The sequence below is a fragment of the Falco peregrinus genome, chromosome 7 (genome assembly GCF_023634155.1).
Source record: "Falco peregrinus isolate bFalPer1 chromosome 7, bFalPer1.pri, whole genome shotgun sequence".
NCBI lineage: Eukaryota > Metazoa > Chordata > Aves > Falconiformes > Falconidae > Falco > Falco peregrinus.
In genome coordinates, this window is record NC_073727.1 from 3612162 (window position 1) to 3635388 (window position 23227).

Genomic DNA, 23227 nt, shown 5'->3' on the forward strand with positions numbered 1-23227 from the left:
TTTTCAGCATCTCTTTTTTTAGCATCTTTTTTGTGTCTCTCTTCTTCTGGATGTCAACAGACTCTTCAAGGCAGCCTGCTGTAGATAAAGTAGTGACATTGTGATCCCTCTTGTCCCCTCCCAGCCAAAATCCCACAAATGGTGCCTTTCAATATTCTTTTATAACAAGTCTTGGTAGAGCTAGCGCCTTTGTCACGGTATTGCTACAGCCCGGCTCTGCCGCACGAGTAGCTGTTCAGAGGAGGGAGAAGCAGACGGAAAACAATTACAGGGGCCTCTGACTCCGGAGTCAGTTCTACTTTCTGAAAGTAGGGCTAAACATTGTGTTTGTAATGTCTCGCGTATAGTTTGGCTCTGCATAAAATGCTATAAAATAGGACCCTGGAGAACATCTATTATCACATTTTGGTTAACATCACAGGTTTTAAAAATCCCAGTTGCACTGAAGCCATGAAATAAAGCTTTCATCTGTAAAGATCTAGTTTCTCTTTGTTATTAAAATAAATGAAGCCGTTAAACAAAGTATATGCATATAGTAGTCAAGTTCATAATTTCGTATCATCAAAATGATAAACTTGACTTTTTTTAATTGCAGCAGTCATCTTAGAAAGGTTCGTGTATAGAATAAGATCCAATGTGCCTGGTTGCTCTTTCTTACTTTGTTACTTGCTAGTGGTGAGATTTTTTTGGTCTTTAGCTTTCATTTAGGTCTTTCTAAGAGAAATGTAGACTTGTGGTCAGAAAGGAGGGGGAAGTGAAGAGGGGGATTTTGAGCTTGGTATTGGAAAAATTAATTGATTATACATTACTATCCTTGGGAATTATTAATGATTGTTGCATCATAAAAGTGCTGAAAGCAACGTGCCATCTCAACTCTTTTGCTTCCGAACACGTTGATTGTCTCTTTTATGGTGACATCTGTGGAGGCATCCGCACGTGCCTGGTGCTTGATGTGTTCAGACCTCGAAGGAGACCAGGCAGGAGACGATGGAGGGGATGCTCAAGCTGGGGATGGGGTGGCCACTGGCTTCTTGTAGCTGAAGAAGCAAGTAGAATTTGGATTCTTCTTCGTTGGGTTTTTGAAGAGCCCCTTCCAAAAACCCCTGTCCTGGCCTCACCTATCCATCAACCTGTGGAAGATGCCCTCAAAGATGAGGACGTATCCTTCAGGCAGCCCAGGCTTTGGCTGAGAGCACTGCGGCTATCACCATCTCTGGAGGTACGGAGGCGCGGGCAGGGGTGCCATTTCACGGCACGTCCCCCCAGCATCGGCCCTGGGAAGTGCCTCGCTCCCCGAATATTCCCACTGAAACACCCAGTTGGGTCCCTCCAACCCTCCATAAGGAAGGACCCAGCTCGGTCTTCAGAGGTGTTTGAAAGCCCGTTTCATCAGTGGGGAGCTGTGCTGACGTTTCCAGGGGAAAAGGTTGGTTTTTATGGGGGAGCCCCCTCGGCCCGAGCAGGTGGCCAAGAGGGAAGAGTCATGTCCTAGACCCCATCCAAGCCTTTTCAATGATTTTTTTTGTAAGGACGGGAATCAATACACAGTGAACTTGTGGGTAAATGCATGTTAATTTAGGATTGGATCTGGAGACTGGGGGGAGAATCGGGATGTGCTTTTCCCCAGCCCTCCGGAGATCTAAGTGGCCCTTCTTTTGGTGCGTGTCCTTGCGCATATAAATGTCATCCTGGGAACGCATATCTGTTTTATTCTTAAATTCATTAGCATTATCAGCTGGGTTCCTTTGCGAAGTAGGGTAAATAATTAATTAGAGCACTCGTTTTCTTTTGGAGTCTTCTTAATTCATCTCTTGGAGTTGATTTTTAGCCCCGGCTGGTCAGAAAGTCTGTATTTCTGCTTGGGTCTGCACCCTGAAGCCAGTCAAAGGGATTTGGCGCGCTAAATGGGTGTGGATAATTGAATTCTCTAGTCAGAAAGCAGAATTGCTTAGTCAAGTTGACCAAGTTAAAACTTGGCTGTATTATTCATATATGTGATCTTGCTGAACTTGGGCTATTTTAGCAGAAAGGAACTCACTAGAGCTAAGGAACAAAGAAGGTAATTTATGAGGGACTCTCGTTTTAAAGGTAAAAATAATGGAGAGTGAAGGTAGGGGGATGTAAAAACTGGGATGGCTAAAAGGCAAGCCCCTGGAATCGCTTGCTTGGTGGTGGGAAGCAGAGCCCCGCTCCAGCTCAGGTAAATTGCATTTGAATTTCAACCTCAGATCCGTATGCGCTCCTCTTTGGCAGATGTTGAATTGATAATGCCCGTGTGTTAAAGAATTCTGATTGTTTCTTTTGCCACCTTCGCAGCTTATGAAAATGCAAGTAGACCTGCCTAATGAATATTAATAAGAGTGATGACTGGATAACATGTAAGCCCATGGCTCTTTGGAGCTTGGATGGGGTTAGTTGGAGGATTGTTGTGGCTGGGAATTTACATGCTTTTTAAGAATAAACTTCCCGAATGCTTTTATATTCTCTTTAAAAGCTGGTGTTTGTTAACAGCGGCATGCTCATGCATGTACGGGGTTTTTTTTTCCCCCCTTTCCCTCTCTAGATATCTAGTGAGATTAATACTGCAGATGGGATGTCCACGTCTTTGAAAACAAGGCAATTTATTACATGAGGAAAGAGGCCCCATCTCTTAAATTTACTTCAGCCCAGGGTTAATTGTGTCAACAATAACAGTTGATTTTATTTCCCCCGTTTATTTCTGCTGTTCCCTGCACCCCATTCTCCCGGGCAGCCGTGGCAGTTGTCAGCAGGGCAGGGAAACAATGCTGATGAATTCTGGATCTCCAAGCGCCCTGCCAGGCTTCAGAGTATGTCCCGTGCCGTTAGGTAGTAGGGCAGCTCGTTAGGCCCATCAAGGCGGACCTCACACATGGCTGTATAATGGCAGGGGACGGTTGTGGGGTGGCGGGGGGAAGGGAGGGCTCCCTGCAGCCGGAGCCACCTCCTCGGAGCTCCCGGGGAAGCCAGCGTGGTGGCGGGGCTCGGCAGTGACATCGGTGGCTTCCCTTTCTCCGGAGCAATCCTCTCCGGATTTTCGTTTACTTGCTTGTAAAAATCCCCGTTACCAGCTGGCTGCCGGTGTCGCAGGTCCCATTTGCTCTGCCCTTCTTCCCGTCGGACCCCGCTCCCAAAGGCTGCTAATTATGCAAAAAAACAAGGCGCCTTTTTTAATAACTTCCTGCTCATTGAGAGCGGCAGAGGCAGGCTTGAAAAGGAGAGCTCGAGTGGTTCCAAACTCTAAAGGCAGATGGGATCAGGGGGATGTGTATTTATTACAAACGAGCCCCCCACCTCGCGAGCAGGGAGCCGTGCAGGCTGTGCCGCAGGGTGCTGGGTCGGGGCATCCCTCGGTGCTCGCAAGTGATGCAGCCGTGACAGGGGGTGGTACCTGCTCCAGGTCTGCAGCTGCTCTTGGAGGCTTTCCTGGAGGATTTAATGAAGATTCAGTGATTAAGGTGCCTCTGCATCGGCCTTGCTGCTGAATATGTAGCAAGACTTACTCTGCGTTCACTTTACGAGTGAACTTATTCCTTCCAAAGCTCCAAAACAGGACGAAAGCCCCCAGCTTCAAAACAGACTTCAAAACAGACACACAGCGATGCAGCATGTTTCCCCTTTTGCAAAAGGCTTTTTCTTTCCCTTCCCTTGTCATGACAAAAAGGCTTGATTTTTTTTAATTTTTTTTTTTTTTAGCCAATATAAGGGGAGAGGTAAGAGGGGGAGAGTCATTAAAATGCATTTCTTTCAATTATGCCCCATTATTTGTCATCTTTATTGCTTTTCTATAGTTTTCATGGCACCTTTAATAGTATGCCTGGTCAGAAAAGGTGAGCTGGAATGTGAACGCACTTGGCTGCCACCGCTGTCAATGCCTACGAGCTGTGCTCAAATCCCCGTCCCTGTAGATTTTAATGTCCCCACAGACTGCTGGCAGCCTGCTTCCAGCTGTGGCAGGCATGATGCAGTGAATTGCTTTTGAATGTTCTTTACTCAAATAGGCAGTAATTACAAGCTTAAAGAGGTTTAGTGGTCCAGTAAACTACATAATCACCCCTGAATTAGCCTGGGCTCATCAGTTGCAGTCCAGCAACCTCAAGACTGCTGTTTGTATGCAGGCTTTATCACGTAGCAACCTGAGCAGCAGGTGTGGAACAGCAAGAATCCCCCATAAACACAACTGTCTACTGGGGACAATGATCTCTAATGAGATGAGGCTACAGCATCACTGTAATTTAAGTGGGAAAATTAACGCCAGAGAATGCTCACTACTTCCAAGAGTCTTTGCTTCTTCAGAGAGTGGCGGTGTTCTGCTGGCTTGGGTTTTTTAGGTTTTTTTTCTTTCCCCTCCTCATGTTTTTCCACACCCCCTCTCCCAGATCTGTAAATGCGCCTTTTTTTTTTATTTTTTTATGAAGAACACATTGTGGTTTTGCTTATAAGTTGAGTGGGCTTTATTCTTTTACAAGGATATGTTGTGAATATTTAATGGTGGACGGGGCATCTGTTCAAGGACTTTCCATGCCAACAAAGCGGCGTTGCAAAATAGCAGCTTTATCTTTTCATTTCCTTCCTCAGTGGTGTGTTTTGTTTTGGGTGGGTTTTTTTTTTTCCAAATAGAAAATGCTCAAATGTAAAAACCCGTCTCATCTTGGCGCTGAAGGTTGGCATCTCGACACGGCGGTTGCCTTGAACTCTCTTCGCATGACTTGCTTGGTCCCTCCGTGAGAAAAGGTGGCCAGGCTTGTGACAGGACGCTTCCCAAATGGCTTGGTGGCTGCTCCCAAGGGTGCTGCCACCCCAGGAAACCTGCCTAAAGCTCCCGCTCTCTCCTAAAGCCTGCGGCTGGCATCAGGGACCTGGCTGCATACAGCACCACCCCCCCGCCGTCACCCTGGGTGCTGTGGGGGAGCTTCTATCCCCTGCTCACAGACGGGGCTCCCGAGGGACCCCAGGCACCTGAGAGGGGGAGCAGAAAGCACAAATGAGAGCTTTCAGCTTAGCTCTGTGGGATTACAACTGCCAGCGCCAGTGTTCCCCAGCGATTGCTGAGCTGCTCCCAAGCCCGCCTGTTTAGAAAGTCATCTGAGGTAGATAAGGGCAGTGACTTACTGCTGAGAAAAGGCTGCTGCCTCCGAGATACTTACCTGGGCTAATCTGTCTTAGGCCAGCCCTAAAAACAACAGCAGCACTTTTACAGGGTTATCAGGTACTCAGGATTTCCTTTAGTGTGCCGGGGACAGGGATGTTTTTTCCTCCTTCCCCAAAGCCGCTCACCCAGGAAAGGCTGGGGTTCAGCTACCTGCCAGCCCACGGCAGCCCGGGAAAGGTGCTGGCCTCGCTGCAGAGCCGGCGGTCAGGGATGTGCATTTTAGCTGTAACGTGGTTGCAAGTCGGCTGATGCATTTCCTGGGTTCCTTCCGTGTCGCTGGGATGTGATATTTCATTGTTTCGGCCGTGTGCTGCGCTGAAGAGCGCTTCGCTGATCTTTTGGATGCCATTTTTCTTTTAATTACCTTGCCCTTTGTTACTTTGAGGCTGTGGCAAGACAAAAGAATAATAACAATAGTAGTAATAATGGTAATAGTAATAGCAATAGCAGTAGCAGTAGTAATAGTAAGTAATCGTAAGTAATGGTGATGGTAATGGTAATAGTATAGTAATAGTAATAGTAATAGACAGGGCAGAGGATGGGAATGCGCATCGCTCGTGTCACATGAGCACAGATAATCTTGATGCTAGAGCAAAACATCCTTCTGCAGTGCTTCAAGAGAAGTTGTCCTGCATGTGCAAGCACTGTGCGTGTGTTTCTGCATGCACACGCAGACAGGTGCTAAAGGCATGTTGCAGACGGGAACAGTGCCACTCAGTTACCCAGGGATGGTGTGGGAGTGTCTGCGGAGACTCGGCTTAGGCTGGGAAGCGGTAGGAGCCAGAGTAAGCTCCAAACACTGAGGTCTATCAGGGTGTCTCCAAAAGGAAATAGCAGAAGCACCATTGCTTGGACTAGCTGCAGCTCAACTGGAAAAGGCAGTGGGTAATAATATATGGTATGGAAGGAATAATATTGTAGCAGCCAGGGGATGGATTAGATGAGTTAAAAGGTTTTTCCATTTTCTGACTTCTGTAATATCCTGTGCAAGGGATGATCTGAACTTCTTTTCCTTAATGAGCGCTCACATTATGAGTAATTTGATGGGGCCACCAGAGAAGTATTGGCAGCACATCCCAAGCCATACCATGTCTCTCCATCAGCCTTGGAAAGGATATTTATGTTAGCGAGTGCCAAAACTTGTTCTCAGACAACTCTTGCAAGAAAATTATTTACAAAAGGGCAAACGGGGGAAAAAAAGAGAAGCACAGAGCAATTTCCCCTCCCCCCCCCCAGCATAACTTCTTCATTAAAGTGTTGCTGTTGCCAGTACTCTTCCCCTCCTCTTAAGTCCTCACAAATGAAACATCTCTTTCAGCCCTCTGCCTGCAAAACCGATGGTATTTGGTTTTTTATATAAACCCAAGTCCTCTTTAATCAGGTTGCGCCGTGAACATGTGTCCCCATGTTGTAACTCCTGGGTTATTGGATCTGTATTTTACACCCAGTGTTTGCCTCAGGAGAGTGGGATTCTGCCTCCTTTCCTCACCTTTTATTTTTTGGCAGGGTTGCCCAAGCAGCCTGCAAAACCCTTTTGTAAGGGCAGGGCTAGGCAGCGCCTCAGAGCCCCAGCTCCCAGGGATGGGCTGATGCAGCAATGGAGCGGCGGCGCCCGGCCTCACTGGAGGGATGCAGGGATGCAGCATCTCGTCACATTGCATCCTTCGATGCATTTTTAACGTTACAAGACCGAGCACGCCTGTTGATTTTGCGTTCATAGTTTGCAGTTCAATAGCTCTGGCAGCAGGAGGATTTATTAACAGTAATGCTATGAAAAAATCTGACTGCGGGGATATTAAACTATTATAGTAAGTTGAAGAAATATTTTCTTTTGAAAGAGGAAAAGGCTGGCTTTGTCTGCGGCATGACCGTGTCATATGGACCGCGTTTTCTTGCTGCGCTGAAAAAGCAACGAGGAGTTTTAAATGCCAAAGCTCGCTCACACTTCAACAGCATTATCAGGCTGACTCAGTGCTCTCAGCCAAGAAAAGGCTGTGCAAACTTTGCACGGGCTTTTTACCTCCCGGCCTTGTAGATGCATTTCTAATAAAACAGCTTCCCTTTCGGTGTTTAGTGTTTCCTCCAACGTGCAAGGCAGTCCCGTGGGATAAACAGGATCGAGTTTGCAGCTTCCGAGTTGATTCCCGCCCACCCTACCCCAGCAGGTCACCTCGACTTGGCAACTTTTTACAGCCTTGCCTGCATATAAAGCAGGTCGCAGGAGCGGTCTATAAACCCATCGGTGCAGCCTGCGGAACAGGCGAGGGGGCTCAACGCCGCCTTTTATCACTCCCGCTAAATCCGCCGGTGGCCGAGGAAGAAAGCAGGTTGTGATCTGTGGCTTCATGAAGAGCGATCCAGCCATTTTTTGGGGCTACTTTGCAAAGGCAGGAACTCCCGTTATTCTTTCGGAGGCCGGCATGTGTGAGGATCCAGGACTCGACTGCTATAAATTCAGGCTCTGTTCTTAGACTACACCATGCCCCGCTTTTGTGATGCAAATGGCAGGCACAAAGTGTCCCTTTGATAATGTGCAGTCAGGGGACAAAAAAAGCATTCACTGCAACAGTAAAACTAATTCATAAAGCTGAGAGACAATAGGAAGGCATTATGGATATTAAAAAAAATAATGAGAATTTCTCGTAGATCAACTTGATCACTAATGTGAAGAGTTCAAATGCAAGCCGGGGGGAGGGAGGGGCAGGGGAGGGATGCAAACGCTGCACCGCTGCCGTAGCGAACCCTCCACATCTCTGGGTAAAGCATGGATTTAGGGTTCGGCATAAAACCGCTGTGAGTTTATCCGTGGAGGGCTGGACCTCGGGCTTTATTCTGGTGACCGGGTGAGGTGTAGGCTGGGTGGCTCATCAGGAACAAGGAAGTGATAGCGTTGTGGTTTTTTCTTTTTATTTTGAGGTTAGAAGATGGGTAAGAGACACTCCTGAGGGCATGAGTTTTGGGGAGGGGGCCGTTTCTCTTCGCCACCTACCATAGTTTAGCTCAAGGTCACCTCGCCTTGGTGTGTTACGCTGAGCTCTGGGGGAGGCAGAGGGCTGGAGGAAGGGGATGAAAGGACTTCCGAAATGGTTCTCCCAGCATGGGCAGCCAGGCGACGGCGCTGCCGTGATAAGGGCAACACTGGACGCTTGCCATGACATCCTTACAGCGTAATGTGTCACCTTTTGCTTGGGGGTGGCTCCTGCCCCTGTGCTGTGGCAGGGCTGGTGCCCAGGCACCAGGAGCAATGTGTAACCTGGGGCTGGGAAGGAGCAGGTTTGCCTCCCATCATCCAGCAGGATTATTTTCCTATTTTTCTGCCACCATCATGATGCGCTGGTGGGCAAGGCGGAGAGAAGGGGGGTGTTACTGATAGCGGGGTTACAGATAAGATAAGGTCTGTCGCTGTCCTGGCATCCAGCATTTGCAGCCTAGGGTGGAACGTTTGAGGGAAGGAGTTCGTTCAGACAAGGGGTATCATTAAGAGACAAACTTGGACGCTTTCCATCTGTGTCTGCTGGAGGCTTTACCCATTGGCTGTAGTCAAAGGTGGTAAGAAAAAAAAAGAAGTCTTATTGTTTGTTTTGCTAAAATGATCTCGGCTGCCTTAAAAAGGGGCTTTTATTAGGACTGCTGCTCTCTAAATACAATTCATAAAACAGTGACGAGAGAATATGATGGAAAGTTACATTTTTCTCTCTGTCACTTTGAATTCTTTGTTACTGCTAAAACGACTGCTCTGACTCATATTTTGCATAGTTATTTTTACCTTTTCAAATGTTCCTTAACTGTTCATACTACCCTGGGCAAATCCCCCAGGGATAATTTTCATTTGCATGCAGACTTTGATGGTGTTATTAAGCAATCACTTTCTGTACTAAGTCATTATTAAAAGTAATACCACAGAGCCTCAAAAACACATTAATGGTGCCAAACAATCCGCATTTCAGCGCTAGATTTATGGAAGGGAAAAAGCGCTAGGTCTCATACCATTTGGTGGATGCTGCTCTGTAGTGCTGTAGCAGCAGCAGGCATGATCAGAAAATACTGGAGCCAGATTCAGAGTCCTTCTCTTGTCAGCCTTATTCTTTCAAATGTGGTGGGTTTATTTTTTTTGTTTGGTTTTTTTTTTGTTTTTTTTTTTTTTTTTAACCTGCCTGCTTCCTACTTTTTTTTCCCCTTGGATTTGCCCTTTTCCTTTGGCCTTGGCAAGAAAGCCTGTCTGTAGTCTTCCAGTATGCACAGGCTGGGCTGGTTCTGGGAAGGAGGGTCAGCCTTTCCATCTGTAATCACCGTTTTATGGCTTTCACTGGAGGTGTTAATGCAGATCAAATGGAAAACACTCCAGCCAGAGCGTTACAGCCTCTCGCGCTGCCCCGCGTACGGTCCCAATCATTAATTCTGATTATAAGACCTAAAGGTAATTCTGTTTGCTCTCCTAATGCATTGCAGCTCTCCCGGTGGTCCAGCATCTCTTTTCTCCAATTCCCATCTTGATCAATTGTTTGCAAATAATTAAGCTTTTAAGAGATAATGGTAGGAGCTAATGTACACAACAAAGTGAAGGTCTCAAGTCACTGTTTATTGAACAGTGGTACAATTTGCTTTGATATCCCAAAGTGATCCAGAGTGAGAGGTGGACTTGCCAACCGGAGTCAGCACGGTCTTTTTGGACGCACACTTCCGTATATATTCATATATCTATATATTTAGATGTTTCATAGAATCGTAGAGTATCTGAAGTTGGAAGGGACCCATAAGGATCATCAAGTCCAAGTCCCTGCTCTTCACAGGCTTACCTAAAACTAAACCATTTGACTTCTATATATATTTATATATGTTTACATATATTTATATATTGTTATATATATTTTTTACGTACACATGCAAATATAATATACATATATGTGCAAATACATATACACATATCTCCGCGCCTGTGTCTTTATCCCTTTAAACAACCATCAGAAAGCTTTTGGGAGGCACCTGTCGTTCTTGCACGGGTGAAATAAAGACCAACAAGCAACAGTTTCGACTGAATTTCCTATTTCTTCGTAAAATGGCAGTTCTCAGGGTTTCCCCATTTCTCTCTGTTGCAACGTGATGTCTGCCTTTGCCTGTAGCACAGGCCTTCCTAGCCCTGTGGGTGGGAATGCAACAAGGCTTTGAATGTTTTTATAGCAACCTAGCCTGTGGCATGCTGATTCTTTGTCAAGTCATTTTTTTTTTATTATTTTTTTTTAGCCTACAAAGGAACAACTCGTACAACCCACAGAAAGCTTATATAATAAGGATAGCCAGCATTTAAGATTATTTTAAACCACACCAAATCATAGTTAAAAGCCTGCCGCATTGTGAACCTTTAGCTAAGAGGGATTAGCTACGTGAAGTCCCAGGCTGTCATGTGATTATGGCAATTACAGATTTATCATGAAATTAAAAGTTTATGCTGTGCTAGGATATGAAGAAAAAAACCCATAAAAATCAGATGACCCTAAAGTTACCACAGTTTGAGGAGTTTGGGGTTTGGGACTTTTAAAGCAATGATTTTTACAGTGACTGTATTATTCTGATGGCTAATTTTATCCAGTCTTGTCTATTTGGAAAAAAGTCCAGAACAATTGAAAATTGCTTAATGGAGACAGAGTTCTCAATTCCAATAGCTAGAGGCTGTCTAGTAATTATTGCTTGCTGCATGAAATTAGACACAGTTTGTTCAATTACTTAAAATTAGATCACATGTAAGGTGGCAAAGTGAAATAAGAAAAAAAAAGAATAATTTTTTCCTCGCTTGATAGCAAAGTAATGAAATGGGAAGTAAACTATACAGATGAGAATGTTACAAATGATTTCTGTAGGGTTTTTTGGTTTTAAGAGAAGCAAAACGTTATGTTCGGATAGATGGACGTAAGTCAAGTACCACTGTTTGTTGTTGATGCGCGTGCATATAAGGCAGACAATGAAATTCATACTATATTTTCACATGTGCAAAATGCAAATTACCCATAAAGACAAGAAGTCAAATCCCCTCCCCTCTCCCGTGTCTTTACTTCACAGTTCTGGGGCTCTTTCACGCGCATGCAGAAAACACTGTAGGGTAGTTTACAGGTGTACAGGTTACCTGTGGGCTTACTGTCAAGAAATCAGAATTTTTAAAAGAATGGGAAATTCCCCACCATTCTGGGGTGCAAAACCTGTATCTTTTGGTGGTGATGGCCACGGGCTTTGAGACAGGCGTGCTGGGCCGAGGGAAGTTGCCTGTGTTACAACAAAAATTGCTGTTTGGTAAAGCGAGGTGATGCAGGCGTGGGACATTGCCATTAGATGTCAGATTATGCTGTTTACAAGAATATATAAAATCTGCTAAATAGTTACGATACCAATAAGATTGTGGAATTTTACGAGGTTTTAAATTCTTACGCTTTACAAGGTTTCAGCTTACATCTCATGTAATATTACACCAAAGAGTAGGTCCAAAGAGTATGGGAATGTTTGGGGGGAAAAAAGGGGATGGGTGTATAACAGCAAATGCTTTGTGACACCCAGCTGCTAAATGGGGTGTTGGGGTAGGTCTAACCAGTTACATCAAATTAGCTTTATTGAAAATGTTAAGTACCTTGCAGCAGACCAGGTCTGAATATGATGTGTGCTGAGGCTTGGGTGTCTGGGTCAGGAGCCAAGCCAGACCCTCAAAACAGGGTTTTTCCTGGGAATTGTTACGTTGGCAATATTTGGCTGTTGCCTTTTTACATGGAGGAAAAGAACAGAAATGCCATTTCTAAATTTCAAACTTGGCTGTGGTTTTTGCTGTTGATTTATTAAGCAGTCGGTATTCAGGCAGAAGCAAATTTTCTGAGAAAGCAATCAAGTTCTCACAAGAAACTTAACTTATGATTGAATTTTAACATTATCTTCAATTAAACCAGTATTTATTTTCTGTCTCTTAGGATTAGTGCAGCACAGCTATGTTAATGTCAGGCAAAAATGTGCTGATCATTGACCTTGCGTTGGCCTGTGTTCAAAACCGGGGCGTTTGTTTATGTTCAGGATGCTGATCTTATTTGCAAATTATTTTGGGGCACTGGCAAGATTTGTCTTCACTATCTCAGAAAACATCAGTGTGTTTTAGTTTTACAGAGAAGTGCTTTATCGCATTCTTTATTGTTCTGTGAAATGCGGGGGGGGGGGGGCGGGGGGGGGAAGGTGATTTGACTCTAATCGGTCATTTGAGACAAGTGCAAAAACTTTCAGCTAATGCAACAAATATCCTTCTTGAGTATCAAGGTACTGCCAGTATCCTAAGCAGTTATTTCTCCACTTCACTAATCTTTATAATTGGCTTGTCTTTTACTGCCATTAATTAAGTGATGTAGTAGCCCATTAATAATTATAAAAGAGTGACACACCTCAGCATTTTCACCTTTCAATAATAGATGTCCCGCTTCTGCTTGGGGTTTTTTCTTCTTTTTCTTAATTTAAGATAAAAAGTAGGCCAAAAAAAAAAAGAGCATTGTTTTAAATGTTTATATTTATTTTGGTGTCTTGTAGCACCCTTACCCTTCAGAAGAACAGAAAAAGCAGTTGGCACAAGACACAGGGCTCACTATACTTCAAGTGAACAATTGGTAAGTAATTTTCCTCAGTGTTTCTATGCGGCCGCTGGCACCCTCCGGCTAACGCTTTGCATTTTTGAGGACACACCTCGCCCTTCTCTGCTCCCCCCCTCCCCCAGCAGTTTATTGATGCAAAAGGGATGTAGCCGGGTGCGCAGTTTCGGTTACGGGAATGAGGAGGTTTGCTACCGCGGAAAAGAAGCCGTGTGTGTTTTCCCGTTGCTTGGGCAGGTTTCGGTGTGTTCCCATCTGGGTACCGGTCCTCCTCCTGACTGTGGATGCGTCTTCTGCCCTAGAAGCCACATCCATGAGGAGGGTGGTGGGCTTGGAAGAGCTCTAGGTGTTGGGTGGAAAGGAGGGGGCAGGTGGGCGCCGTCTCTGTGGAGCGTGTGGTTACGTTGGGATGCTGCCGTGCTTGGTTTAATGTTGTTGGGGGGGGGGTGTCTTTTTGACTGACATCCTTCTGCCTCTTTACCAGTTTGTTTTAAAAGTCCAGTTTTGAAAGTTTGGGTAAACTTTGAGGACAGCCTGGCTGTTTGCTGCTGAAGTATGGTGTGGAGCGGTCTTACTTACTGCAGCTAAGGGGTGCTGGAGCCCCCGATCTGTTTGTGGTAGTGATTTCTTCGAAGGAAAGGGGGATCCGTGGTGTTTCTGCAGTGGATTTTGGGTTGCTAACCGTCTGGGACATGGAGAAGGCAACCGGTGAGAATTCCTGGTGACTGAAGTATAAAAACACAACAGCAAACCCCATAAAAAACCCCCAAAATCTGATTTATTGCCCTTTGTTACTGCATCAAAATGCAGGTTTCTCCCACTATCCCAGAACAAGTGTCATATTTGAAGTGTATTGCAATCTAATACCTTGTAAAACTGAGTGTATCTAATTAATTGTCCTAATATTTTTAGATTAGTGTTTATGATGGGGAAACCTTATCCTCTTTGAAGTAATACCCAGAAAATGGCCAAGGCAAACAGCGAGCCTGCCGGGGAAAGGGGAGGGAGGAATGCCAGTTTGCAGACAAAAGTATTTTTTTTCCCGTACAATAAGTGTCAGAGATTAATATTACTGAAGCTCTGATTACATGGCCTAATCCATTTTAGTGAATAAATTTGCTCTTGATGTCCATTGCACCTACATTAACAAACCCTCCTCTCTTTGAGGGAGTAGGAGCCTATGGGAGAGATTTCAGATATATTAAACCCCATTACAGAAAATGTAATTTCTGTCAATATAATCCCATGTATTCTTCAATTTAGTACTTTAGAGATAACAAGCTACTTACAATATATTTGCCTTTGGAGGATTAATTTACAAAGTGCACTATCTGGGAGACGCAGGCAGGCTCACATAAGCATAGCTTGTAAGGGTTATCAATTTCTGTGACCCCACAGCAGCCCTGGGAGATCAATTTTTTGCAGCCCTTTAAGACACTGAATAAAGGAAAATACCAAATACTTAGTGGGTGTGAAGTATGCTTCCGAGATACTTACTTTAAAATGGAGGAATAAAAGGCACTAAACATAAAATATGTGTTAGTAGGAAATGTAACCCACAGTATTTTGGCTCAGCCAGAAGAAATGACTGTTTCCTTCAGCTTTACGTCCTCCAGCCTTCACCCAGGCGATCCCCTGGGGGATGTGGTTGTCCTTCAGATAGGCACTTTGGCCAGTTGAGAAGCTCCGTGTGTTGGTCAGGGGTCTTTTTTAACCTGGAGCAAGTGTGTGCTGCTCCAGAGGGGCTCGGGAGCGTAGGGTTTGGCACCCGCAGGCACGTCGGCTGAGGATGCTCCACCAAAGACGTTTGTCGGGATGATGGACGTGGGATGCTTTGAACTAAAGCTGGTGGAATTTCTCCCCGAGTGACTTCTCGGGGTGTTTTTCAGTACCCGTCTTGGCTCAGATTTGAGGAGTTTTCACTTTGGCATGGTGTCAGATGTGTTTTTATACGTTCCTTATGTGCAACGAAAAAAAAGCCGGTCAAAATACATTATAAGTGAAGTCTTGTGGATGTAGGGCAGGCTTCCTCTGCTTGAGCTTGTTTGGTAATTCTGCCGTAGTGTTACAATTGTATAAATTATTGAGGCAATCCCCCTTCCCTCCCCAGCCGCATGAAGATTTAACACTGTAGAGACAGTGGCAGCTCGCTTCAATCACGGGTGGTGGGCAGAGATGCCAAGATGTGGTAGCTCAGCCCCTGCTTTTTGTGATGGATGCTGAGAAACCAGGCGGCTGCAGCCGAGCGTGCGGGTTGCGCACAGACACGCGCGTCCTGGGGAAACATCCAGCCACGGGGTGACCAAATCCCAAATACTGGGGGCTGTGGGGCAGCCCTCCCCCAGCCTTTTGCGGAATCCCTTTTCTTCTAAGGCAGTTTGCAGGAGAAGAAACTCTTCTGGCCTAGATTGTTTGCTGCAGGGAAGAGCTAACAACTCGTTTCTGGTGAGCTTTGCCTTAATTCAGCGGGCTCATAAGTCATTCAGCCACGACTTGCAAAAAATTTTGCCTTCCTCCTTAGATTCTTCCAAACTTGTTAACACACATGTACATTTTTGTATTAATGATGAGTCATTGTAAATCACTGTTGCAGAGATTAAATAAAATGCTGAAGGGCAGGCTGGGTGCAGATCAGTCATAAATTATTGGCAGCAACACAGCATGTGGGAATACATGAAATGTGCATGAAAAACATAAACTCATGTCTGGTAGCATGGTCGTTAGCCCAGACTGGGAATGCTGGATTTTCTGGATGGAATTAGAAGTTTGCCACAGAGCAGCCAGTGAAGAGAGCATTTGTTTTCTGCAGATTGAAAGCATTTGAACAATTTTTTTTGTCATATTTTGAATGCCTTTACCGTATGTGCTAGTTGCATACTTCGGTCCTCTGCCATAATGAAAAAAATGGTGCTTTTCACATGCAGCCTGCCCGGTGTTCGGGCTCCCCGGGCTGATGCACACAACTCCCATTGATGGTGGAGGAGTCACAGGAATGGGGTGATGATGTGAGACGTGCCAGAAAATGGATCTGTGGTAGGGCATGTCTTTAAAAATACCACAGTTTTAACTCGACCCTTTTCCTTGGGTAGTTTTTATTTTTTTAAACTAATGAAACAATCCTCACGGAGGATTTTTCTCCCCACTCCCCCCACCCCCCCCCCACCCCCTTTTTTTTTTCTTTTTTCCCCATGTGCGATGATTTTGCTTGGGAATCACCAGGATTTCCTTTTAGGACCGTCCTTTTGTCACAGGCGGTTGTGGGAAGAGAGAGCCCATTCCCTGCTGAAAAAAAAAAATCATTAAAAAAAAAATTCTAAAAAAAAGATGGCAGGTAGAAAGGTAGCAGAATTCAAGGTGTGGTTGGTCTAAACGAACCTGTGAGGTCCCTGTGCCTCGCTAGTCGTTGAGCCCCTCAGCAGCTCAGGGTTGGAAGCATGGGAACGTGAACTTAGGAGGGATGCTTGTATGGTCTTGACAGTGTTGCTTATATGGACGTGGAAGGGACCAGACCAAGTCCAGGTTAATAAGGTGCTTTTCCCTGGTGATGAAAACAGGGATTGAAATATCCAGGAGGTGCGATCCAATCACTTCGTACCTCAGCTGAGAGCCAGCCAGGCTATATTGAACAATCTATACAGTTTTCTTGTTTACTACATCCCCAGCTGAACCTCTTCCCATTAAGAACTAATGGTAAATAATTACTGCTGGTACTCTACGGAGAAAAGAGAGCAATTCTCATCAGGGGCTGCATTATGTGTCAGATGCTTGTTTATGTTTTAGGAAAGTCTAGGTACACACAGATAAATGTCTGTATATTTGTAGAATAATGTGCCTGTATAACTTCCCTCTATGTGCATATCTATATGTGACTCTCTTTAAGCAGAGTTCCGTACAACTGCATTAAAATGATCTTTTTTATAAAAAAAAAAAAAAGTTTGAAAATTCATATCTTTAAAGCTCCAGCCTTTTATTAGATGTTTCCATTCTGCTTTTTCCAAAATACCCTTGTGCTATCTAGGGCATGGACCAGACAATGATGGAGCAGCTAGTCAATATTTTATCTTACCCTCATTCTTCAGTGCCTCGTTTGTTGAGCTGTATTCAAAGTGTGCTTGAAGATGGAATTAATAATTACTGCTGGGCTTTCCTATGGCGCTGGCGGCTGAAATACCCAAGTCCTCCCCTGACCTCTGCTTGCCTGTGTGCATCTGGGGTTGTGGGTCTGCCTGATGCTTTTGTAGTTACTTTGCAGCGAGAGAGTAGCGTTGTGCTGGTTCACAGGTGATGAGTGAGGCTTGGGAGAGTCCAGGTCCACCACAGCCACTGGTGGTGGGTTGGTCTGGGACGGTGGGATGACTCGAAACGACAGCGTTACCCACATTTAAGGTCTGACGACCACCAAAACTCCCAAGTTTCAGTGGAAGCTCCAGGTTTGGAGTGTCTCAGTGTCTTACATTGCCAGCCCTCAGCGCTGGGTATGGAGGAAAGATGTGGAGATCGGTCACTGCTGGTGAAAAGTTTGGGCTTGATGGTTTACTCGGCAGTTCCCGAAGCGCCCAAGGCAGCATCAGAGCTGAATCCTCTTCTCCAGTGCAGTGTTCAGCTGCTTCAACCAGGACTGCTTTGCTTTTCTTGCTGCTTGCTGCATTATTTGTTCAACTTTGATTAAGTTTATTTCCTGTAGAAATCAAATTTTCTACATTATAGAGACTAGCCTGTTGTTAAAACAGACGGGTCGTCACTGGGGCGGCTGAGGCACTGGGCCCTATTGGAATTTGTGCCATGAGCTGGTAATGGAGCTGTTGGCATATAAAGGAGATTAAAGAATAGGGCGCAAGCAGCTCTAATAATACAGTTTCCTAACTCCTGAGTTCTTGATTTTATGACCTTGGCCTCTTTAAATTTCAACTTTGTGTATAATTTCCTAGGCTTTCAAAAAAAACCCCAAAAACCAACAACCCCCAACCAAACACATGGGAAAAAAACATCGAATAATATACATTTCCTTAATATTTTTCTTGGAGACAGCTGAAGTTATTGTTGCTGAACCTTTATAAAAAAGAAATTTTAAAAGGGCTCCAAGACCAGCCAGGTGATGGGTGTGATGGGTTTGCCATAGGAAGAGCAGACCACCCTGCTGTACCTGGCACAGCCAGGACATAGACACGCAGAAATTCTTTATTACTCTTTCAGCCCCATCACAATTCCCCTCCAGCAGGACATTTTCTCCTGTCTCTTTGCTCGTGGCTGAGGGTGGTGGTGGAGCTTTGCTGCGGGAGGTGCACAGGGCAGGGGATGAAGCTCCGTGCCACAGGACAGGCAGGCAGGGTGGCACAGCGGGGATGGGAGGATTTTGTACTCCTCCTGGGGGATAGCTCCCCAGCACCCAGCCAGGGGGTCCTTCCCATCTGCTCCCGGTCCTGCCTGGCCTGGCTTGCAGATGGCGGGGTTACAGGTGGAGCAGACAGGGCAGGTGGGGAGGGTACGGATGGGGGGCACGGGGGGAGCTGCTGATGGGGCAGATGGGACATGCAGATGGAGGGATGCAGATGGGGACAGATGCTGATGGGGCAGATGGAGGGGCGCAGGTGAGGGGATGCTGCTGGAGCGGTTGGGGGGATGCAGATGGGGCAGATGCAGAAAGCCCCTGCCCACCCCTCCGCAGAGGCGCAGGGGGAGGAGGAGCGGCTGTGTGGTTCTCCACCCTGCCACCTCTTGGAAAAACAGTCCCAGGGCCCTGTTTTCCCACTGTGATTCTCTTATCGTAGCATGCCTGGGATTTGGTGCATCTAAAGCACACCCCACTCTCCCCCAAATCCAAGTGATGTTGTTGTGTGGTGATTCCTGTGTGCTGAGCCCCACATCAGCCCCTTGGAGGGGATGGAAGGTTCCTTCGTGGGGCTGGGCGTCAAGTGTCAGCATCACCTTCGCTCAGTTCCTTTCCTGAGGGCGATCCTCACCCCATGCAGAAGGCCAGCACATGACCACTGCACCACTTCAGTCCCACTTCAGCACTATTTTTAGGGTGTAAGTGGGGCAGGGAGCACAGCAAAAGCAGGTGCTGGTCCTATATGCAGGGGGTGGGTTTTTACCCCCGCTGCCTACCAAAGCACGGGCTACAATAAAGCAGCCAGATACTCGGTTTGCCACTTTGCAGAGCACGTCGCGTGCAGGGATTTGTAGTCCTAGGCGAGGAAAATACAGGCTTGTTTTCAGATGTATCTATTACTGCTTTTGTTGCAGTAAACAGATTAAAAGAGAAAAGGTCAAGATGCAATTTGAATCTGTGTAAGAACATAACAAATACTTTTCTCAGTAATCAGATACAGTAAATACAAGTACTTATTTACTTGTAAATGTTAAAACATTCACAAATTATCCTCTCAACTTCGGTAATACAAACTTAACCCTCAGATTTTGGAAACTATTTACTTTTCTTCTCTATGTGATTCAAGAATACGTGTGCAAGTGTTATTTAAACACAGTTTTGTTAATGGGGAAGCCATGCGAGAGCAGGAGAAAATAGAAATAAGAAAGAATATATGCTTCAAGTTTAACGAATACATATTGTTTGTTATTCCAGAGTAAAATAAGACAGTAGGTGTTTGCAACATGAAAATCACACGCCCCCAAAAAACCCCACAAAACCCCAGGAAAACTATTAAAAAAAGGATCTTGCTTGGTGAACTGTTGCACCGTTTGAGCAATTCAGAATATGTGTGGTAAATTAGCTGTTCTAAATGTACCATGTGCCGAGCTTTTCAAGCAGATTTTTACATTTATGTTTTCACTAAGTCTTAGCTAATTGTTATGCCTTTCACCTTGAATGCCAATTGTAATAATAATATTACATCTGTAGTCTATTTCTCTGTTCTTAAATTACAGCAATCAGGAATACTCACTAGGTAAAATCCTGTATAGTTACTCATAAGAAAATATTGAAATCAGATGAAAAAATGTTTAGCTTGCATATTGCTTTAGACAGCCCTGGAGAGCTGCCAGGCAGCCAAGGTATTATTAGAAAAGCTGAGCAAATAGCTTACAGGAGGAAGAGTTGTGAATCTAGATCCATCAGGTGCCATCGTATCACTGGATTTTAGGGTGGTATTTTTTTTCGTTCGGTAAATCCATTTAAAAATGCAGCGCAGTGATGTAAACATGCGGGGTTTGGTTTCAGCATGCGGGATGAAGGTGGCGATGCAGCTTGGCACGGAACACACGCAGATTTCCAAAAAGGGCAGGGGCTCGAAGGAGGTGGATGAAGAGGGGTTTGGGGGAAGGGCTCCCCTTGGCTTCTGGGGCTCTTAAGCTGAAAAAGGGTCAATTTACATCAGGTATCAGGAAGAAAGTCTTCACTGTGAGGGTGGCAGGGAGCTGGCCCAGGCTGCCCAGAGCAGCTGTGGGTGCCCCATCCCTGGCAGTGTCCAAGGCCCGGTTGGATGGGGCTGGGAGCAACCTGGGCTGGTGGGAGGGGTCCCTGCCCAGGGCAGGGGGTTGGAGCTAGATGGTCTTTTAAGGTCCCTTCCAACCCAAACCATTCAGTGATTCTATGACTTCAAGTGGAGCATAGGAAGGGCTTTCGCCCTGGAGAGCCCATAGACCCTGGGTTTCTTGCTCAGTCCAGCCTCAGCAGTCTCCTTGCATCCCAAACTGCCCCAAAGCAGGGCTCACCCTGCCCACAAGTGCCAGGGGAGGATATTTCCCCTAACCATCACTCCGGCAGCCCCCAGATTTGGGCTGGGGAAAGCCAGCAGAGGAAACACCATTTATTTCAAATGCGGAATCGTTTTGCACAAACTAACAGACTAATTAGTGGCGTCCTGAGCACTGAGCAAATAGAATAACTGGTGTTACTTTATTCACACAGATGCTTTTTTGAGGGAGAAAGGTTGGTTCCCACTGCAGAGCATCGCGTGATGCAAACAGGGTTTACCTGCCAATAGTCTCGACTAACACAAGGTGCTCAGCGCTTGAGCAGTTAATACGCAGCCAACCCCCCCCCCCGTTTTCCCTCAGTTCCTCAGGCCTTCCATCCTCTTCTGGGGTATTTTTGTACCTGACAAACTTTTTTTTGTCAGTGCATTAATATTCTGTAACGAATGTGCTGTCAGGTGTCAGGGAAATAAGATGAAACAGCATTGTGCAAACATTCGCCCCTTGCTCTTTTCTCCACTCCTGCCCTAGCTTTGCTCTGCAGGATCAGGGGTCAGAAGGCTTTGTTTGCTACTTTTTGTTTAAAAAGGCTGAGATTCAGGTGTGCACTGTCTCAAAACAAGAGTTTGGCTTTAAAAAAACCCATCCAGGTTGCTATTGTATTGTGGAAATGCTGCTTTGTAAGCAAGGGGAGTACTCTGCACCATCTTCTGCAAATACAGTTCTCGGGGCTTGGTTTCTTTTTAGTGCAAGAGATGCTTCTGTCAGGAAAAATACCCTCAATATAAAAAAAAAAATTAATGAAATAAAAATACGTACCCTCAACACACCTAAAAAAAAAAAGGGGGGAAGGGGAGAGTAATGGTTTGTCACTGCTTTGCAAGTCAGGTTTTGGTCTGTTCTTGTCATAGCTATCTGAAGTGTGTTTACATATAGTTTGCCTTTCTGGTATTTTGTGCTTGCACAGACCTGATCTCCACCTATTTTGTGTCAACAGTTGCTGAGATTGGTGTAGAGCTATTAACCCTTGCAAACTGAAACACCAGCAGGCGGAGGAAGGTGCCCTCAGAGACCCTCTCTCGCACTTACATCAGGCACTCGCTCCGGGCTGCACCTGCATAAAACAAACCGTCTGGTTAAAAAGTCAGCTTGAAATATTAAAAACGGGGCAGATGTTGCCTCCTTCTTGGCTAAAGCAATTTTCTCTTCTCAAAAATGAAACACAGCCAGAGGCGCAGGGTGAGGACGTGCTTTTGAGGGCGTGTGTTTTGCCCTGCCTGCCCTGCAATGATTTCGGTGTAAATGATGTATGGCTGGCGATGCCAGCATCAGCGCTAACGAGGCTTCTGCCTTCTCTTTTACTTTTTTGGAAAAAGAAAAGAAACGGCAGCAGATGCTGCTGAAAAAAAATATTACTTCCGCACTTCTTCAGCAAAATCTAGGTCATGTAACAGTTTCACGGGTTGTTATTTTCTCCCCCTGCCCAGGCGCTGTAGTCCTTGTGGCTTTTTTGGCTAATGATAAAGGCAGTAGCTATTGCTCCTTTTTAATTCAGATTTATCCCAGAGATGGCTGACTTCTCACCTGTCTTATAAAGGTGGTTTGTAACATCTGGGGGCTGATCCCTGAGCTTTCTGCATCCCATCTCACAAAATTCTTTTTATCTTTGACATTCCTCTGACCTCGCCCTGTGTATTTTGTTTGCATTGTTTTCTGAGGATGTCTTTTCTGCTGCCCTGAATAAAATGCTGTCAGGAGCAGGATTATAAGCAAAATGAATTACTTCACTTAATGGGAAATTATGTTTAGATAAAGTAGATTACAAAGTAGGTTATTAGTAGTGGTTAGAAAACAATGTTTTGAAGTAGGATGTCTTGGGGGGGAGTTTGTCCAGAAGCATGGGGCTGTTTTTCAGGTTGGCTGTGACTCAGACTTGTATCTTTTGTGGTTGCTGGGGGGGAGAAAAAAGGGGAAAAAAAAAGTCAAACCAGTTTTGCAGGTGCCCACATCAGACGAAATGCACCAACATGCTCATGTTTGTTGCCTCGGTAGTGGTGGGGAGGATGCAACCACAGGAATCGCAGCTTCCCTGCTCTGCGCTGAGCGCGTGTCTCGGGGTATGGACCGGAGCGATGTCCAAGGGTATTTCATGGACAAATCACAGGTTCCATGTAGGGGTTCATTATGTTTTTAATTTGGGGGCTGTGGTGGTGTTTTCCCCCAAAGACACTTGTCAGGGCTTTTGGTGTGGCCACCCTGGCTTTGTTTCTCCTTGCCCACGGGCTGGAGGAGCCGGCGTGGGGTGACAGGGTACCGAGTTACTCCGTATTCCTTAAGTGGCCTTCTGGAGGCGAGGAGGGCGAGGGGATCCATCCAGGAGGGAAGACAGATCCTTTCTGGCATCCTTCAGTGAGTGGGAATGCACTTAAACCAGCAGGCAGATGTGGGAGCAGCCTCTTCTGCTTTCGCTTGGGCAGGAGAGCCAGGCAGGGCTTCCATCCCCCACGCCATGTGCGCTACGGGTGGGAGCCAACAGGGAAAAACCTGTTTGTGCAAGGCTCCTCGGCTGATGTAGGAAAAAGCCTTGGATCCCAAAGGAGGACCCCTGCGTTTAGACCACTCATGTGGCAGGAGGAAGCTCAGAGATCACACGGGCACCTCTCCCAAGCATGTTCTCACCCATGCCCAGTGTGATCCCTGCCGTCGCGCGGGGCTCGGGTTGTTGGTTTGAAGCTGAAGAGGAGCTGCTGGGTTGCACTGGTGGCGTGCACCAGACAGGACCTGAGCTGCCGAGTCCAGG

The 23227-nt window shown here is 45.9% G+C and overlaps 1 protein-coding gene across 5 annotated transcripts in view; it reads left to right on the forward strand.

The window, feature by feature from the left end:
* Window positions 1-23227, forward strand: part of MEIS1 (Meis homeobox 1) — a 110448-nt gene that overhangs the window by 74105 nt on the left and 13116 nt on the right. For all 5 annotated transcript variants that reach the window (XM_055810225.1, XM_055810227.1, XM_055810224.1 and 2 more), the window contains exon 9: window positions 12716-12792. In XM_055810225.1, the coding sequence (XP_055666200.1) occupies window positions 12716-12792 (77 nt within the window). The remainder of the gene's footprint in view (window positions 1-12715; window positions 12793-23227) is intronic.